The following is a 19,795-nucleotide window of genomic DNA, read 5'->3' as shown; positions in this document are numbered from 1 at the left end:
CGCGTGTGAAAGCTCCTCCTCCCACCTCCAGCACGGTGGGGCGACTGCGCGCGTGCCCATAGAGAGGGCTCTGTGTGCTGTTTCTGGCACCTGTGCCATAGGTTCGCCACCACTGACTTAGGGGAAAAGGTCTGTAGGTCAGTGGCAGACGTCTTTGTTAAGTTGTGGGTGAACATATCAGACGACACAGTGATTCTTCAACAGCTCTTGTTTATTCACAGGCCAGGACAGAACTGAACTGAAGGGTTCAGTCAGCCTGCTTATATAGAGCTCCAGTACAATGTAACTGGAACAATTTTCTAAAACTATCCAATCACTGAACGTCACTTTCGATCCCTTATTTGCATAACTATCTACAGTATCCCCCTGCTGGCCCAGGGTGAGAACTTCAGTACATAACAGTCTCGATCTGCATGCATATGGGGGCAGCATCTCTAGGTATGGCTAGGTAGCCATTTTACCTAAAATCCTGAATTGTCACTGCACATAATACTGAGGTAGATGAGCCAGAGGGCTGCCCCTGTAACAGGTGGCTTCCTATGTTCCTTCCTTATTCTGATCCTGAAGAGCTATTATTAGGAAGAAACAGGACCGGGCAGAACAATATCTGCTGGAGATCTTTGTGACGCTCCATTTGATCTAGGTGTACACATTGGCACGGCAGGTTTGTGTGCCGGACAGTTTGCCCCTTAGGTTCTGAACCTCTTAGCATCTCCAGGTGTTCCCAGTTCTGCATATTCCGTTCTTTGTTCATGAAAGTGCCGGGTGTGTTTTTATATCTGATCAGGTTCACTCTCTGGAGATGGAAGCAAGTTGATCAGCCCTGCCTTGTCCTGTCCCCTGCCTTTTTGAAGCTGAACGAATTAACGAGTGCTTTATTGAAAAAGGCACGGAGGGGAAAGTTTAATCCCTCTCTTTGTACCGGATTCAGTTTGAGGACCTGCGTCGCTATTATATTTCTGAATGTGGCTTTTAAGACAGCACGGATAACATGTTTGGCCCTCAATCTCTGAACCAGAAATTGGAGGACATGTTTGAGGCAAACTACCTTTTAAGTCCTCTTCTGCCAGGCAATTGACCCATCTGGAAGATGTCCACAATCCCATTTGTGTCTGCCAACTCCCAAATGTTCCTAAACTCTCTGCTTTAGAGTTTTATGACCAATTCTCCTGAGTTTGCTTGCTGTAAAAGGAGCTGCAGTTAAACTGTGCAAAATATTTCTTTTTAGGTATTCTAACAGCATTTTTTAAAATTATTGCCCGTGTTTAGAATAAACTTGCAAATACAGGAGAGAGTATATATTTTCCTTCATATTGCATGCATAATGCAATGAGGAAAGTTATCCATTGTGCTTATAAAAGGAAGGAACAAGGGACCACTTTGAGAGCTGTGTTTGTACGAAAGAGAGTAGCTGACATTTTTATCCCATGCAAGAAGTTGGCAGCTATTTAAATCTAATTTACCAAATCATGTTGAAATAATTTAGATCTAAATCTTTGCTGGGCGTGTGAGCCCTTGAAACAAGTTTAAATTCACTGAGGGTTTGTCATTCCCAAACACATTCAGATAGTAAATGAGAAGAATACAATACATTACAAAAAGAGGGGGAAATGTTCCCTTTAGGGATGCAAATGGATCTCTTTATTCATGCAGGGAATAGTGCCTTCATAAGAAAACCAACTTGTCTTGTCAGGGCAAGGAAGCCTTTCTTAATTCTCACAATAATATCCTAATCTTTAAATTCAAAATAAAAAAAATCCTTCCAGTAGCACCTTTAAGACCAACTAAGTTAGTTCTTGGTATGAGCTTTCGTGTGTATCTGAAGAAGTGTGCTTGCACACGAAAGCTCATACCAAGAACTAACTTAGTTGGTCTTAAAGGTGCTACTGGAAGGATTTTTTTTATTTTGACTATGGCAGACCAACACGGCTACCTATCTGTAACTTTAAATTCAAGTGTGACATTGCTTCCACAGCACCCAAATCCAATCTTGAAAATGTCTTTTCTTCAACCATGAAAGCAGATAAATCACTTCCAAGAATCAAGAGCAGTAAAACAGAAAAAGAAAAAAGGAGAGCTTTTACAAAGCCTTGAACTCACTTTAATCCTTCATAGCTGTGTACATAATAAAACTGTTGCCATTTCAAAAGAAGGTTTTAATTAGAAAACGATGTGCTCGACTCGCACATCTCCATTTTCAAAAGCAAGGTCATCTTTAAGGTCTCGAGTTACCTGTCCCAGTAAGAAGAAAAAAAGTACACTAACTTCACTGGAATTGCGAAATAATGATGGCCGTGGCAGAGAAGGGAAAGCCAGCCATATGGGCAGGGTATAAATAATAAATTATGATAAATTATGATTTATGGATATTCCTTCTGTTAAGTTGTGGGTGAACATATCAGACGACACAGCGATTCTTCAAACAGCTCTTGTTTATTCAGAGGCCAGAACAGAACTGAGCTGAAGGGCTCAGTCAGCCTGCTTATATAGAGCTCCAGTACAACGTTACTGTAGCAACTTTCGAAAACTATCCAATCACTGAACGTCACTTTCGACCCTTCATTTGCATAACTATCTACAGTATCCCCCTGCTGGCCCAGGGTGAGAACTTCAGTACATAACACCTTCGTTGTGTAAAGTGACTAAGAACAGGCAAATCTACCGTATTGGCCTGAATATAAACTGCACCCGAATATAAGCCGCACGTTTAAAATTGGTAGGGGGAAGAGAAAAAATATCTGAATACAGTGGACGCTCGGGTTGCGAACGTGATCCATGCGGGATGCACGTTCGCAACCTGCAGCGCAGGTGCGTCTGCGCACGCGCGAGTTGCGATTTGGCGCTTCTGCGCATGCGCAACCGCTGAAACCTGGAAGTAACCTGTTCCGGTACTTCCAGGTTTTGGTGGTCCGTAACCCGAAAAAACACAACCTGAAGTGGCTGTAACCCGAGGTATGACTATATAAGCCGCTCCATTCCTTGCTACTCCTGGCTACATGGGGGGTGGGGGTGGGGTGGAGGGGACTATGCGTGGGGTGGGCGCCTCTTTGCCACACTCCTGGCGCTGTTTGCCCCACGCTTCTGGCTGCGTACCATAAGGTTGTGAATATAAGCCGCACTTCAACTTGTCACAGTCAGAACTGGGGCAGGAAGTGATGCTTATATTCAGGCCAATACAGCATATCGGCAGAACTGACTTCTGTGGTTGGGAAGAGCTGTAACCAACAGTACGAGGAGAAGATCCCAGAGCCGCTCTGCTTGAAATCCTGGAGAGCAGCTGCCAGTCACTGTAGCAGGCACTACTGAACTAGATATACCAATGGTCTGACTCAGTAAGGCAGCTTCCTGTTATGTACTGAAGTTCTCACCCTGGGCCAGCAGGGGAATACTGTAGATAGTTTTCACTCAGGTCCACATATGCAAATAAGGGATTGAAAGTGACGTTCAGTGATTGGATAGTTACAGAAAATGGTTACTGTTGCATTCTAGTGGAGCTCTATATAAGCAGGCTGACTGAACCCTTCAGCTCAGTTCTGTTCTGGCCTGTGAATAAACAAGAGCTGTTTGAAGAATTGCTGTGTCGTCTGATATGTTCACCCACAAATTAACACTTCCTATGGTCCTGGTGAATAGAAATTTGGACTGAAATCCCCTCTTAGTCTTCAGGCTCACTGAGTGACCTTGGACTGGCATCTCTCAGACTTAATTTACTTTAGAGGGGTGGTGTAGTCTTCTAAGAGTGGATAAAAATCAATGATATTTTTTTTTAAAAAAAAAATTGGTGGTTTTATTAATTTAAATCGGATTTTTTAAAATTTAAATCGGATTTTTTAAAATTTTAATCGGATTTTTAAAATAAAATGCTTTTGGAGGAAAAATCTTTCTAGTTTTCTATTTAAGTTATGTTATACTCCAAAGGCTATTCATCAGGAAATAAGGATTTAAGTTTTTCATGTGTGCTAAAATTCAGGGTTTTATTTATTTATCCCCATCAGTTAACAAACATGGATACATATGCTATAATGTTATTGTTTTAGTTAAATAAATTGTTTAAATTGTTATTAAAGAAATGATTGTTTTTCTCCTTCCAATAAAGTACAGCAGAAAAGTTGCCCAAATATAAACAGTTAACTTATTAAACCTCACAATAATTTCACAATTGCCTGTCTATGTATTTCTAATAGTATAACCAATCAGTAATTTTTGATGTAACTGTAAAAACCACGCTGAAAATTTATTCCAGAAATGAAACCTTCATCCGGTTGTAAATATTAAAGTTATACCTGCAGGAATGAGTCTTTCTGTTAAAAAAAAAAAAGATATAAATCAAATTTTAGGACTTCCGGGTTGGCGCCATCGCCGAATGGCGGACTCCCTCCGAGCTCCGGAGGGAGCCTGCTCGGCAGGGGCTGGGTCCTACCGCACCGGCGATGCGGGGACCCTTAAAAACCACGGCCACGAGGGCCGTGGACATGGAGACTCGGCTGGCACCGTCAGCGCCCTCCCGACTCGTGAAGGAGCCTTTTTAAAGGCTACGGATCGGGTGCCGGGGAGAAGCGTGGTGCTTTGAGTCCTCTGCTATCCCTGCCGAGCGCAGCCGCATGCCATCCGGCGGAGAGCGCTGACTTCTTCCATTGAAAATTCGGACTTTTTAACAACAACCCGTGAGTAATTTGAAAATTGGGTTTAAAAGGAGGAAAAAAAGAATTTCTTTTTGAACTGGACACGAGCGGGGGGGGATCCAAAAAGGAAGTCAGTCCCCCCCCCTATTGTAAACCTTCCAAGACAAGGACGGGGAAACCAAGGTCCAAAAAGATTTGTATTGCTGATAAAAATTAAGAATTCCACGATGGGGAATCATAAGAACTGTGCTGGAGGACGAATTGAGGGAGAAGAAACGTAACCCCCCCCCCCCCTGGGAACCGGGGTGATTGAAGAGAGAGCCTGGTGAAAAGAGTCGGAGATTTTGACAGCTGTCAAAGTAGCTGTCAAAGTCGGAAAGCAGAGAGGATTTTATTATGAGAACTTTGCTGGCTAAATTTGTTACAATTTGCTACAACTTGTTAAAACTTGGATACAAAATGGCGAAAATATGGATAACAATCGGACTTTTGGACTAGAGAAAACAAAGTTACAACAATCCCCCTAGAGGAGTTTCGGGACATTACAAAGATGGTCGTAAGTGGAAAAATACCATTGGAATTTTACAGAACTGGTTATCTTCTGGGAAAGCTGCAAAACGGAAATAATATTTTGTCTACAGGGTGTTCAGCTAAAGGAGACAATAGAATTTTCTATTGAAGAAAGGAAGGGACTGAACGCAAGTTTTTGTTCCTGAATAACAATAATCCCTGCAGGCTTACTAAGCTTCTGAATTAGAACGTTTCAGCAGCGGAACAAGAGGAAACTGGACTACAATTTGGAAAGAACAATGGGGGGAGCTTTATTAAAGATCTGAAGTTAAGTGTTTTAAAAATAATTATGAAAGGAAAAAAAAAAAAAACAAAACAAAACAAAACCAGCAAGGAGTTGGGGGAAATAGGCGATTTATGGATTGTAAGAATTCCAGGCGGATAACATGGTTTGGTGGTCAGGGGGAAATTAAACCGGGGACAGAGGGGGAGAACTAAAATCCAAAGGCTTGTCAACTTCTTTTTTTTTTTTGAACTGGCTTTGTTTTATCTATTATATCTTTTATTTCTTATTTCTGATATTTCTACTATGTGGGGTGTCTTAATTACTAAAAAAAGGGAAATTGTGGAATGAAAATGGGGTGGGCTCTGGGAAAGAAATTTTTGGTTTTTTATTAAGGGTATTGATGAGGAGTGTAGAAATCTTAAATTCGAATAATGGTTTAAACAAATTATGTTTATAATCAGAACCGAGAGCTTGTGGAGCCAACAACATGAAAAAGGAATATGGTAGGGGTGGGGGAAGGGGGGAGTCCCAGAAAGTGGATATATGAAAATAAGGATCTGAATGTATTTTACTTTTTACTTTCTGTATTTTTGAAACTTTTAATAAATATTATTTTAAAAAAAAAAAAACAAATTTTACTGACTGGTGATTTAAACCATGATTTAAATCGTGGTTTGAATTGGTTTGATTTAAATCAAATCCACCCAGGTCTTCCCTGACTTCCTTGGAGGAAGAGGGAGATCCAAATGTAATAAGCAAACTCCATGGGTTGTACCTTGTGCTGGAGGTGTAGAGTTCAAATTGTACATCTGGCTTTCCCCTTCTCCTCCTCTCCCCTGAATGGTACTTCTAATCTCTGGAGCAAATGCGCAGAGAGAAGGGGGAAGTTCTGTTGTGTACATGGAAATCTGCTGCACTAGTGGAACAGCAATCCAAATCAAGAAAAAAAACCAAATTACAATCTGAATTATTAATTATTAAATTTCAGACGGACTTCCCATGTTCTGGACCTCTGAAGCAATCATCTCACACAATTATATTTTTTGCTTTTTTTCTTCTTGTTCTCATATTTTCAACATTCTGATCTTAAACTCTCAAAGTCATCAGTCCCTAGTTGATTTATTCTCATCATGTTAAACAGCCTTGTATCCTTTCATCTGCCGAATACAGTTTGATATCTATCTATCTATCTATCTAATCTGTCTATCATCTATCTATCTATCTATCTATCTATCATCTATCTCCTTATGTCCATATATATTTTTTTCCTTCTGTGTTTTCACAACACTTATTAATTGCATTGGTGCTTTCCCACTGTTGCTTCATTTATAATCACCAGGCATTGGGCTCTTTCTAGTGGGATTGGCTAAGGCATTTTCCAGTTTAGTGCACAACTAATTCTTGCTGGCCAAATTTCACTTATTGCGCAAAACAGCCCCTATATATATATATAGAGAGAGAGAGAGAGAGAGAGAGAGAGAGAGAGACTGAATTCTGCAGGGAGAGTAAAGTACCTTAAGAAATCTGAAAATGTTTTTTATTTGAGTGTTTACTCTTTGAGGCACTAAAATCATTCCTAATAGCCCACCCCAAAGTACAGGGAACATATAGTAAAAACCAAGGGGGAAATGAGGGACCATTTCCAAATGCGTTTAGAATTGAGAGTATGGGACAATGTCAAATGTTTAACCTTTTTTTTCATTTTCCGGTTCTCCTCCCCCAGCTCTGCTTTGTGATGTTCTGGACTCCAAACGTGTCTGAGAGGATTCTGGTTGATATCATTGGAGTGGATTTTGCCTTTGCGGAGCTCTGTGTCATTCCACTTCGTATCTTCTCCTTCTTCCCAGTTCCAGGTACGGGAAAAGGGGAGGGAGGGAGGGAGGGAGGGAGGGAGGGAGGGAGGGAGGGAGGGAACCATCCATTAGATTATACATTAATCCCGTGCATTTCCATTTCCTTCTCCCTGACCTGCATAAGCGTCTAACCTGGTTCAACCAAAGAGATTCTAGTGATGGCACCATAATTTATATCAATGGAGGCTGGGTGCTTTTTTATATATACGTAGTGCGGGTGGCACTGTGGTCTAAACCACTGAGCCTAGGGCTTGCCGATCAGAAGGTTGGCAGTTCGAATCCCTGCGACGGGGTGAGCTCCCATTGTTCGGTCCCTGCTCCTGCCAACCTAGCAGTTCGAAAGCACACCAGTGCAAGTAGATAAAAAGGTACCACTCCAGTGGGAAGGTAAACGGCATTTCCGTGCGCTACTCTGGTTCGCCAGAAGCAGCTTAGTCATGCTGGCCACATCACCCGGAAAAACTGTCTGCTGACAAACGTTGGCTCCTTCGGCCTGTAAAGTGGGATGAGCGCCGCAACACCAGAGTCGTTCGCGACTGGACTTAACTGTCAGGGGTCCTTCACCTTTAGTGCAATGTCACCAAGAGGCAGCACTTGGGGCTGGCTAATGGAAATAGCAGAGAAAGTGCCAAGCCTCTCTGTATTGTTCTGACCCAGAGGTGTATCGTGGGGAGTGCTGTGGGGGCCGTGGCCCTGGGTGCAATTTTGAGAAGGGCCTGACCCAGCGGCATCAGCTCTTCTGACCCAGCGGCAGAGGGCAGCTCCCCTCAGCCGCAGCGTCTCTGTCGCCAGGTCAGGTCTGACCTGGTAGCTGAGAGTGGGTGGCACCTTTCTCCCCCCCCCCTGAACTGTGGCATGTGAGAGGGCACCTTCTGCACCCCACACCACTTGGGGGGGGTGCCCCCCGCCCCAGACTTCACAGGCATATACTCTGCCATTGTTCTGGCCACAGGTGGGCAATTGCATCGTCCCGCACATCAAAATCTAGCACATTCAAGAGATTTTCAGCTAGAACCTTTCTCATGTTTTTGTTTTCTAGATGCAGCTATAAAACGAATAGAAGTAAAAACAAAATGTTCAGTTTTTTATCAGCAAGTGACAGTACAGTGGTAACCCCGGGTTAAGAACTTAATTTGTTTCGGAGGTCCGTTCTTAACCTGAAACCGTACTTAACCTGAGATACCACTTTAGCTAATGGGGCCTCCTGCTGCCGCTGCACAGCCGTTGCGCAATTTCTCTTCTCACCCTGAAGTAAAGTTCTTAACCTGAGGTACTATTTTTGGGTTAGCGGAGTCTGTAACCTGAAGTGTCTGTAACCCGAGGTACCACTGTATTCTAATTATTTTGTCCAGCAGGGCTTTCCCTACCCGTTATACTTCTCACAGGCAGGACTGTGACTATTAAGTGGCGTCTTTTAATTGCGTACCTGCTGTCCTCATATCTGAAATGTTGGCAGTTTAATTACATGGAATATCTGCAGCTTTTAATAACAGCCCATGACGAGCTTGAACTTCCATCATGCAAACTACGGATATTGTCGTGAACTTGTCAGCAAATGAACTCTGAGGGCTGCAGGCGGTATCATTGAGAGCTTGGGCCAGTGCAATGCATTGGATTGGCTCCGCAACCACGGACCACACTGGACTGTGGTTCCTGTGCCTTACCCCTTCTAACTGTGTTAGAAAGCCAGGGGAGCGATGGTGCTGTACCTCTGCCACCTCACCAGCTGCTACTGGCCACAGGAGACCAAATGGTTTATCCAGAGAAAGTCAGAGAGTCTGCTACAGGCAGGATGCACAGCCAAGCTCTCCCTGTCGGTATCTGATTGTTCTTCCCACGTTCTTTTTACAGTCACAGTAAGAGCACATTTGACAGGATGGCTGATGACATTAAAAAAGACATTTGTGCTGGCTCCCAGCTCGGTACTGCGGATCATTGTCCTCATCACCAGTCTGATTGTGTTGCCTTACTTGGGGTAAGTTTGTCTGGTTCCTTTTTTTCCAGCATCTGGATAGCACATCACCCAGAACATAAGAGGCACACAAAATGTCCCATGCATAAAATAAAACCACAGTATTATCCACCCACATGAAATTGCTGCACTGGTAGGTAGATGAATGGCAGGTGATGTTGACGGATTATGCTGAAATGGCAAAAATAACCAGGAGATTCAGAAATCAGGAAGACCAAAATTTTAATCTGGGATGGGGAAAATTTATAATTTGTCTTAAAAACCATTGTAAACTGATAAAATCATTAGTAGGATTGGAATAACGCTTGTAGTTTAATGTTGAATTTTGGATATAATGGAGATGTAAAAGATTTGGGTTATTATAAAAGACGCAGGAGGAAATGGTTAACAAAAGGGAGGAGGGAAGTCCAGGAGATTCTTTGGAATCTTGTTTTTTTGTTGGTTGTTGGATAATTGACTGTAAAACTTTAAACTGAAAAACTGAATATATTTTTTAAAAAAGAGATTGCTGCAGTTCTGTTGCAATGCACACAGATGCCAGTTTGTCCAGAAGAGCTACCAGTGCCATCATCTCTGAATTTATTCATTAATGAGATCTCTAACATGACAGTTGGCCCTTTATCTTTCTACGCATCCTCATCTGTGTGGTGCAGCAAGCTATGTTATTCTATTATACTATAACTAAAACTAAACTTCTGCTCTACATAAATTTTGCTACACCACCGAAATGAACCACTGTTCAGCCACATGCCTAAAAACTGGTAGCTGCAGCCTTGCACCCAATCCAGTCCTTTGCAGTTGGCACCATTAAGATACACCTTTACAAAAATAACCCCAGAACTATTCTTATTAGGTTTATTCACAACAGACATTCCAAAAGATAATAAAAGATTTTGTCTGTACGCAATAATGCCCGCCAGGGTGGTGATTGCGAAATATTGCAAAAGCAACATAAACCCAACAAAAGAATGGTTATTAAAATTAAGCGAATACCTCGAACTGGTGAAATTAACAGAAATAGTAAGAAACGATCCAAATGAAAAAATCAGGAGAGAATGGGATGTCTTTACAAATTATATGAAGAAAGTCGGTTCCCAAAATTATAATTGGCTCAGTCTGACTAAAAGTTCCACAGGTAAACAAATAGTCTCTCCTTTAATGCAAAACGATTACAGACAACTAAAGATATGAGATCATATAAACGGTGTAGTGGTTGAAGGAAGTCAACTTATTCTATTTTCCTTTTGACTTTTTTATTTCTCTTTTTTCACCTTTCCCTTTTTCTTTTCATTATGTATCATTTTCTTATTTTCTGTATTTTTTCTTCTTATTAGTAGCTTTTTGGTATTTGGTAACGTATTATTTGTATAACTGTACTCTTTTTTTGACATGTATGTAATATTTATATAGAAAATTTAAAAAAATTGTGGAAAACCATTTGTTTGCTACACCACTGAAATGAACCACTGTTCAGTCACAGGCCTAAAAACTGGTAGCTGCAGCCTTCCATCCAATCCAGTCCTTTGCAGTTGGCACTATTCCCAGTTGTTTCCACAAAGCTATCGGCTGATCAGTTCACCTGTGTCTGGTTTCCAGGGTCAGCTCTGCCTCTCTTGCCTTGCCCCTTCTTCTTTTAGCCTTTACTTCTCAGCTCTCATTCAAAGGCTCTCAACAGAAAACTGCCTCATACCAGGTCAGGCAGCTCTCTTTGTCCACCTCGCCCTGGCATTATCTGTTCTGGCCGATGGTGATTTTTCCAAGGTCTCTCTTGGCAGAGAGTGGGGTTTCTCATCACCTGCAACTGATCCTTTGAACGGGAGATGCGTGGAAAATATGTTCTTTTCTATTGAGCTATATAGCCTGTCCTCAAGTTCACCTGGAATTTATTTTCTTCTTCTTCAAAGATACTTTCCCTCTCATTCAAAGATTTCATTTCATGGTGTATCATGGTGAATGTATCCATGCACAGAAATATCAGCCCCAACCATTTTGCTCTATGGAGGGGGCACCATTAGTTGTTTTTGCTTGTACTCTCTTGACAGCAGGAAGAATGAAACTGGCACACAGCACTCAAGATTCTTGAGCTCACAACATGACAGTGCCCTGATGGTTCTTCAGAGAATATGCATATCTTGCCCTGTGTCCATAATTTCCTTCTTCTATTCACCTGCATGCTATTTGTGTGGGCAACGAGACATGGGTGGCGCTGTGGTCTAAACCACTGAGCCACTTGGCCTTGCCGATCAGAAGGTTGGCGGTTCGAATTCCCGCGACAGGGTGAGCTCCCGTTGCTCTGTCCCAGCTCCTGTCAACCTAGCAGTCCAAAAGCATGCTGGTGCAAGCACCGTATTTTTCACTCGATAGGATGCACCCAACCATAAGCTGCACCTTGTTTTAGAGGGGGAGAACAAGAAAAAAAAATTCTCTCCCTCTCTGCACAGTGCCCCTTTAGTGAAGTGGCAGGAGAAATGGAGCCCCTTCCATTTCTCCTCCCGTTTCGCTGAAGGGGCGCTGCGCAGAGAGGGAAAGCTGCGCAGCGCCTCTTCAGCGAAGCAAAGCCAGGAGAGCAAGAGGGGTCGGTGCGCACTGACCCCTCTCACTCTCCAGACTTCAGCGAAAGCAACGCGAAGCCATGGAGCCGGCATTCGCTCCATAAGACGCACACACATTTCCCCTTAATTTTTGGAGGGGAAAAAGTGCGTCTTATAGAGCGAAAAATACAGTAGATAAATGGTTACCGCTGCGGCAGGAAGGTAAACGGTGTTTCTGTGCGCTCTGGTTACCGTCACGGTGTTCTGTTGCGCCAGAAGCAGTTGAATCATTTCCACATGACCTGGAAATCTGTCTGTGGACAAACGCTGGCTCCCTCGGCCTAAAAGCGAGATGAGTTCCGCAACCCCATAGTCACCTTTGACTGAACTGTCCAGGGTTCCTTTACCTTTTTTAAAAAAAAAACCCCTATTTTTGCAGGATGAGGGGATCCCCACTACAGAGGACGGCATTGTTAGTGAGTTGGTTTTAATACCAGTGCTTTGCTCTGCTGTCTGTGATATAAGTTTGCTGAAAGGTTCTGCTTTTCATATTCGAAAAAACGTAATTAACACCCATGCTTTGCATAAGAGAAAACAGTTTCGTTTCCATTTTCTAACAATTTATTATTATTATTCATTAAATTTGAATACCACCTTTCATCCGAAGATCCCAGGGTGATCTGCAACAGAATTTAGAGTGCGTTCCGTAGCTGTAGTACGGTGATTTGGGCTTTCTAGAAAACTCTTGACAGGATTACTTTAAACGTCAGAAAAAGATTATTAACACCTACCTTGCACTTTAGCTAGAACAGTGGCCTCTTTGAAGGCATGCTTTTACTGCAAAATTGATTCTTTTTTTTTGGTTACTAAATAATAAAAATAATCATTCACCTAGCTGCAGCTGCCAAGGTATTGTACGATCATTTCAAAGCAATGCAGTCGTGAAATTCAGCCTCGTCCCCTCTGCGTCTTTTTTCTTTAGCCCAAAGGCTGAGCTCCTTCTCCACCATCTCTTTTCCTCCAGTAGCATGCAAATCTTCTGATCGCTGTGTGAGATGTGTATTACCCCTGCCTTGGTTCCTCTTCTCCGTGTCCCTTGTTTCTTCAAGTCCCTGCTCCTCTTTTGCTGCCTATTCTGTCCCTTCAGCCACTCAGGCTCCTGAACTTACTTGTGCTGCTTGTCACAATTCCAGCTCCCTTCTTAGCTGAAGCCCTTTCCTGCTTAACTTTGAAGCCACACGGACATACCATTGGCACATAGCCTCTCCTGTCTTTATATCTAGTGTCTCTTCTCCCTGCCATGTTCTTGTTTCAGCTTCGTGCAGTAGCTAGGTAAAGGTAAAGGTAAAGGTACCCCTGCCCGTACGGGCCAGTCGTGTCCGACTCTGTGGTTGCGCGCCCATCTCGCTTAAGAGGCCGGGGGCCAGCGCTGTCCGGAGACACTTCCGGGTCACGTGGCCAGCGTGACGAAGCTGCTCTGGTGAGCCAGCACCAGCGCAGCACACGGAAACGCCGTTTACCTTCCCGCTATAAAACGGTACCTATTTATCTACTTGCACTTAAGGGTGCTTTCGAACTGCTAGGTGGGCAGGAGCTGGGACCGAACGACGGGAGCTCACCCCGCCGCGGGGATTCGAACCGCCGACCATGCGATCGGCAAATCCTAGGTGCTGAGGTTTTACCCACAGCGCCACCCGCGTCCCTCGTGCAGTAGCTAGCGATGGTTAAAGTTGCAGGTTGACAGCTACCAGTCAACATTCTGTGCCACTGGAGCCAATGACTAAGAGGAAGGAATTGTTACAGGCGACAAGGCAGCTATTGTTAGCCTGTTACACTGCAAGAGACAACTGTGTTTAAAACGTCTGTAATGCCTATCCTTTATCATTTTAATTCTACCCTTCCTTATAGTAGCACAGTGACCATGGATTAAGTATATATGTGAGAGAGATGATAATGAAAGTTGGTGTATTTTTTTGTCTCCTCGTGCTATTAGGGTTCATGGAGCCACCTTGGGAGTAGGATCACTTCTGGCGGGCTTTGTAGGAGAATCTACCATGGTTGCAATAGCAGCTTGTTACGTCTATCAGAAACAGGTAAGAAATTATTGTCGCAGAGTGATTGCTTCCGCAGAGCAGGAATAGGAAACCTGTGTCCTAGCTCTCACTGAGATGACCGTTTTTGAAATTAGCTTGAGATGGAGGGAACTGAACATGCCCTTGGAGCACAGTTTGAGTGTTCCATTCCCCTATTTTCAACAGAAGGGGGTGGACCACTTAACTTATTGTACTGTATTAGGTAGCCATGGAACCTTGTTTTCCTCTTTCAACACTGTATAAACAAAGCAGATTCGAGTTCATCAGAACTTCCTGGAGAGCCCATGTGACTACTTGATTTTGCAGGAAGTGCTGCCACGCTGTCGGCATGTGTTCCTCAAACTTCTCCAGCTATTGTTGGAGTGCGAATCCTATCATCCCTGACCACTGGTCCTTCTAGCTATGGATGATGGGAGTTGTAGTCCAACAACAACTGGGAACCCAAATTTGAGAAACACTGTGTAATACAGAGAGCTTTGTGCTGCTATGAGTGCACACATGGTTTTGTCCTTTACAATTCTTCTTTTTTTAAAAGCGAGGGGATGAAGCAGCGCTGAACAATATAAGCCTTTCCAGGTATAGACTGCAGCTCAAACTATATGTGATGTGAATGGCACACTTCCACCACATTTTCTTTTGTTACCTGAAGCAACTTCCCCACAGTAAGCTATGATGCCTTAGCGGGGGGAAATCTTGTTTTCAGTCTACGTTTCCCCACTGATCCCAAAGTCAGCCTCTTATTGGTGACTATTGCAGCCTAGGATCCTGTTTTGCTGAGAATAGGAAAAGGGCACGATTGGGGCAACTCCCACTTGATTAACATAATGAGTAGTTTCCAGTGAGAATTAGGCCTGAGCACTTGGGGATTATTTGGTTCCCTTGGTTTTAAAAGCCAAGCAGACGTGCAAGGCCGTCTCCCACAACGCTCTTGTCTCTCCCCATTAGAAAAAGAAGAGGAACGACAATGAGACGGCAACAGAAGGCGAGGACTCTGCCATGACTGACATGCCTCACACAGAGGAAATGACGGACATTGTTGAAATGAGAGAGAACGAATAGCAAATGACAGGTGACTGTTCTCTGCAGGGACAACTGGAAGCGTATTTCTCTCTCTGTTTCTCTCTCTCGCATACTTCATTGTTTCTTTGTAATAAAGAGGCCTTGATTCCAAAGGTTTCCTATAACGAGTTCCCTAGCATACCAAGTATGCAGGCACGGATGAGGGACTGAAAGGAACAGTCTCTGCTTCCCTTCCCTCTCCCTTCGACTGAAATTCTTCTCTCACCACATGCAAACTCAAGAGAACATGGCCGCAACACGGTAGTTGGGATCTCCCTTCTTTTGGCAGTCTCCATTTGTCAACCAAAGTCGGCTTATTCGTGGATTCTGCTGCCGTCCTTTCTGCCTCTGCCAGTGCTTCCCACACACTTCCTTTTTAAAATAATAATAATAATAATAATGGAAGGTTTGAAATGCAGCCTTTGGGACGGGGGAGACACACATCATTAGCTTTATTTTATTTGCTTGAAAATGACTTTGATCTATTGACCTGTACCACGGTGGGTTCTTCACTTTGGTTTTCTCATTGTTCCGTGTAATCTGTTGTATACCGCTGCAAAGCAGAATTCTGAGGCCGGGGGTTCAAGAAAATGATAGGTGGAATACATTAAATAGACCATGATAAACACAGGACAAGACATTTGTTTAGAGTTTATGATAAGATGCAAAATAATCTTTCTGTTCTCTGGTTTCTCAGTTGTTATCTGTGCTACACTAACCTTATAACTGTTTTTTTTTTTTTAAATCAACTATGGACATTTAAATCAGACGCTTTATATAGAATATTAGTGTCCAGTCTAAAATCCTTTCTTCACGAGACTTTGGCTTCCATGCTCAGTGGTGTGTGGGATACTGTTGTTTAATGTTAGAGGCAAGCAATCGTTTCCCAAAAGGAAGAGGACGAAAAAAGGCGAAGGGGGGGTGGAACCACAGCCAATACTTAGAAACCAAAGTTGTAATCCAGTGTTTTGAAAATATGGCTGTTTGTACTGTGTATTAAAAAAATAATAATATATACATGCTAACATATACAGAGAATATCATGGCATATCCCTTTAATGGAGGTGTATAGGGTTGTCGCTTCCAACGTTTTACCAGCACTGCGTGGAAAAAAGCCTACTGCATTGAAAGAAGGCTGTTCAAAAGCAGGCATTTTGACATGCTGTGTGTGGTGTCTCCGGCCAAAGGAATTAGTATTTCATCTGTCACCCATTAATCTGGTTGGGCTGGGAATGTCTACATGGGCCGCACTCTGGTGACTGAATGAGCTTATGCTTCATCCGTCACAAATACAGGTCACAAAAGCCCAGGATTTCAGCCTTCATGTGGCAGGGCTGACTGTAGAACCAGCAAAGGATATCAGATTTATGCAACCAGCTTCCTGCTGTTGGTGCGGGAATGTGGTGGGGAACGTACCTGTTCTCCTTGGGACCTTCCTCGTTTCTGTGTGTTGAATCGGAAACACCAGCACTTTCCTAGCAGGTGTGTGCATGCGTAGACTGGGAAAAGTGGGTCTCCCAGGTGCCCATCTAGGAACTTACTTTTGACCACGTGACATGATGTAATCGTAATCCGAGAGGAAATGTCTTGAAATGTTCCATTTCAAGGTTTCGTTAGCCAAATTATATTTTTCTATAAGGTGTAGAGCAGTAAAATGACTTTATTTAATTGTGCTCAAAGCCATTTTCTAGATTTTGGGTGGGGGCAGGTAGCTTAGAACAGATGAAATCTTACAATTGCGATCCTATTATCAATATATGTGTATATATACATATGAATGTGTATAAATATATATATTGTACATTATTGTGTAATTTATTTTAGGCTGCAACATGTTTCTTATTTTTCCAAAGCTCAGTAAAAAAAAAAGAGAAAAAAAATTCTAATGCAAAGCGAAGTTTGATTGTGTGCTGAAACTTAACCATTAAGAAGCGTACTTTTTGGGGGTAAATGTTGCATTTCTGCAAAATGGATAATTCGGTTTGGCACGTGCACACACACACGCACATGTGCAAATGCAATAAAGATGTCAGGGTCACTTTCACAACCAGCAAGACTCCTACAAACCAGTTTGGGAATATGGATCAACAATTTGGGAGACCCCAGAGATTGAGCCAGCCAGCCTGAAGAGATCACCAGCCAGCCTTCGGTTGCTGAACCAATGGCAAGAGAGATGTGTGCAGGATTAATGGGATTCCTCAGCACCTTCCAGTGTGAAATGGAAAAGAATCCTAGCCTGCCACTCTTCAGAGTGTCTCAACTGAAATAGTTTGCTGATGAATGATGACAGTGCTGCTCAACAACAGGTTCTTTTTGCTTGCCACGAAAATATACTGGATGAAAATCAATACTGCGTAGTTTATATTCTGTCTTCACATACATGAGGCTCATGTATGTATCATATGTCTGTGTGCGTGTCTGTAAGCACTCACACAAATGTTGGCAAATGTTACCGATTTTTCTCGGCCAGGACAATACTGATTTCTCTAGCATGATCAGACTCTAAATTTGCATCTCTTTGGAAATAAAACGAGAAGAGTATATTTCTTGTGACAGTCCCTCTGATATCTTTAACAAATGTATGCTGTAATATTATTTATTTGGGTCTAGAGCCGGATAAATATTAAAGATCTAACATTTCAGTGCTGAAATACTTATTTAGCTAGATGTTTGGCTAAATAGCAACTTTTTTATTATCTGTGTGGCTGGAATATTTAAGGTTGGTTTTTTTACCCGAAACTGTAACTTAAAATGCAGTCATCTTTAAGGAAAAGGTCCTTAATTCCAAGAGAGAAAGAAAATGCTATCGACTATAACAAGTGCAGCTCAAAGTACACCAGTTTGACAACTTGTTTATGAATATGGTTTTAGATTGAGCAACTGGTGGCTTGCAAATCATGTGTTGCTTCTATTTTTCAGTAGGTTATTCATGTTCTGGCCTGGTGTAGGTGCAACTAGGGGATGTGTACCTTTCTCTGAATTCAAAAACCAAATGTTTGTGAAGTTATGAAATCCCTGCTGTTCAACCCTTCAACTTCCACTCTGCAGACCATTATGTCTGTGCTATTGATTGACATATAGGCATTTTCTAGCTCAAGGCCCTCATTTGTATTTTATTTCTACAAAATGCTGTAAAACAGAGAACAATACAAACGATGTGGCCATGCCAAAGACGCACATTGCTTTTAAAATTGTCCTTGATCCTTTTTGAAAAGGCCATTGTTCGTTTCTACTCTTCTAGTTGGGCCTGACATCTACCGTTCATGGCTGAACTTCATTGGTTCAAAATTTAATTCCAGTCAATCTGTAATAGAAGTATCCTTCAAACATTACTAGCAGACATAGGTACTACTGTAAAGTTGTACCTTGGATCTTGAACGCCTTGGTACTCAAACGTATTGACTCCTGAACGCCGCAAACCCGGAAGTGAGTATTCCGGTTTGCAAATGTTATTTGGAACCTGAACATCTGACGGGGCTTCCAATTGGCTGCAGGAGCTTCCTTGCAGCCAATCTGAAGCCGCACTTTGGTTTCCAAACATTTGGAAGTCGAAGAGACTTCCAGAATGGAATCCGTCCAAGGTACGACTGTACACAGATTGTTTTATTTTTGAAAATGTGTTGCAGTTCGATGGGGCAAGAGCCCAACTCAACGAAAGCTGGTTTGCAGATTGCTCAGAGACTTAGTATATCTCAGTAGCAGAATACAGAGGAAGGAACTTAAGGATAAATTACTGTTTGTGGCTTTGTAAGTTAATGAGCAGGTGAAGCTGGGAAGCCAGATCTCAAACAGATTGGTCATGCTTCCGCCACCGTTTTCCGGCTGTTGCTCCTTGCACAGGATCTCCTCTTGGCCATCATGAAATGTTTTGGAGAAGCATAGGAACCTGTTCTCACATGGGGAATCCTGAAAAGTCGCAATGCATTTGTCAAAGTCATCTCTTTTGTTGGTCTCCGTCCCTGCGGAGATGTGCTTCAGAACCTTGAGTGTTCTGAACTCCCAAGATGGACATCCATCGATGTTCAGGGACATGCTACTGCCCATCATGTATGTACGGGAATACAAAGGCAAGGAAGGTATTTTGAGAGGGATTTTGTGTGTTGGCCAAGGCTCCTCTTTCGACACCCACCCCACCAACATCTGCTGGTGCTACCAGTTATGGAGCCCAGCTTTGAAGGGAAAAACCACAATACATTCATGGCTGAGAATGGCATTTGCAGAATAGGATGGAAAGGAGTGGGGCAGGATTTCCCCCTCACCTCTGGTCTTCTAAATACCCCTGCAAATGGCCCCCATTTTAGTTGGGTACCCCATGTTTGCTTTGTGTTATGTATCTCTGCCCTTAGACCTGAAGTGCAGTTCCCATGAGGCTTATTACGGACAAGCAGACAATTTACTGCACCATCACCTGAGGAATTGACCTGAAAATTAAGAGGGAGAGGAAAAGAATGACCCCCGCCCCTGACACATGGCTTACAACATATTCATTCTCAGAAACCTACCAGCATCCGCCATTTTCAGAAGTGAAGAAATAAATGCACAAGATATTGGAGGGGAAAGTCACATGCAGCTACTTCTACAGATATTCTAACTCTCAAATAAATAGATATAAAAGACTGCTTCAGAATTTCTCCACCTCCATCATAACAGCATATTTAAAGGGTGGTTTGTTTCATGTCACAGATGGGTTTATGTTCTGTCTTCTGTTACTTCACTTGCCGTGCAGGAATTTACCTGAAAGGTCCCCCTTTTTTTTTGGCATTCGATGGCTTTCTTCATGACAAAAATAAAAATGTAGTTCTTGACTAAACGTCGATTCATGCAGTGATTTAAGAACTTTTAAGGATTTTTTCTCTGGCTAGGTGTTGT

The 19,795-nt window shown here is 42.8% G+C and overlaps 1 protein-coding gene across 2 annotated transcripts in view; it reads left to right on the top strand.

The window, feature by feature from the left end:
• The window catches only part of ANKH (ANKH inorganic pyrophosphate transport regulator), a 127,639-nt gene extending 111,974 nt beyond the window's left edge, over positions 1-15,665 (top strand). For both annotated transcript variants that reach the window (XM_081014875.1, XM_081014876.1), the window contains exons 9-12: positions 7,142-7,271; positions 9,123-9,246; positions 13,768-13,867; positions 14,813-15,665. In XM_081014875.1, coding sequence (XP_080871001.1) covers positions 7,142-7,271; positions 9,123-9,246; positions 13,768-13,867; positions 14,813-14,926 — 468 coding nt within the window. In that variant the 3' untranslated portion in view covers positions 14,927-15,665. The remainder of the gene's footprint in view (positions 1-7,141; positions 7,272-9,122; positions 9,247-13,767; positions 13,868-14,812) is intronic.
• Positions 15,666-19,795: the final 4,130 nt, after the last annotated feature.

The sequence above is a fragment of the Podarcis pityusensis genome (assembly GCF_964106645.2).
Source record: "Podarcis pityusensis genome assembly, chromosome: 7".
NCBI lineage: Eukaryota > Metazoa > Chordata > Lepidosauria > Squamata > Lacertidae > Podarcis > Podarcis pityusensis.
The sequence above is the reverse complement of the archived record's forward strand: the minus strand, read 5'-3'. Positions and strand labels throughout refer to the sequence as shown.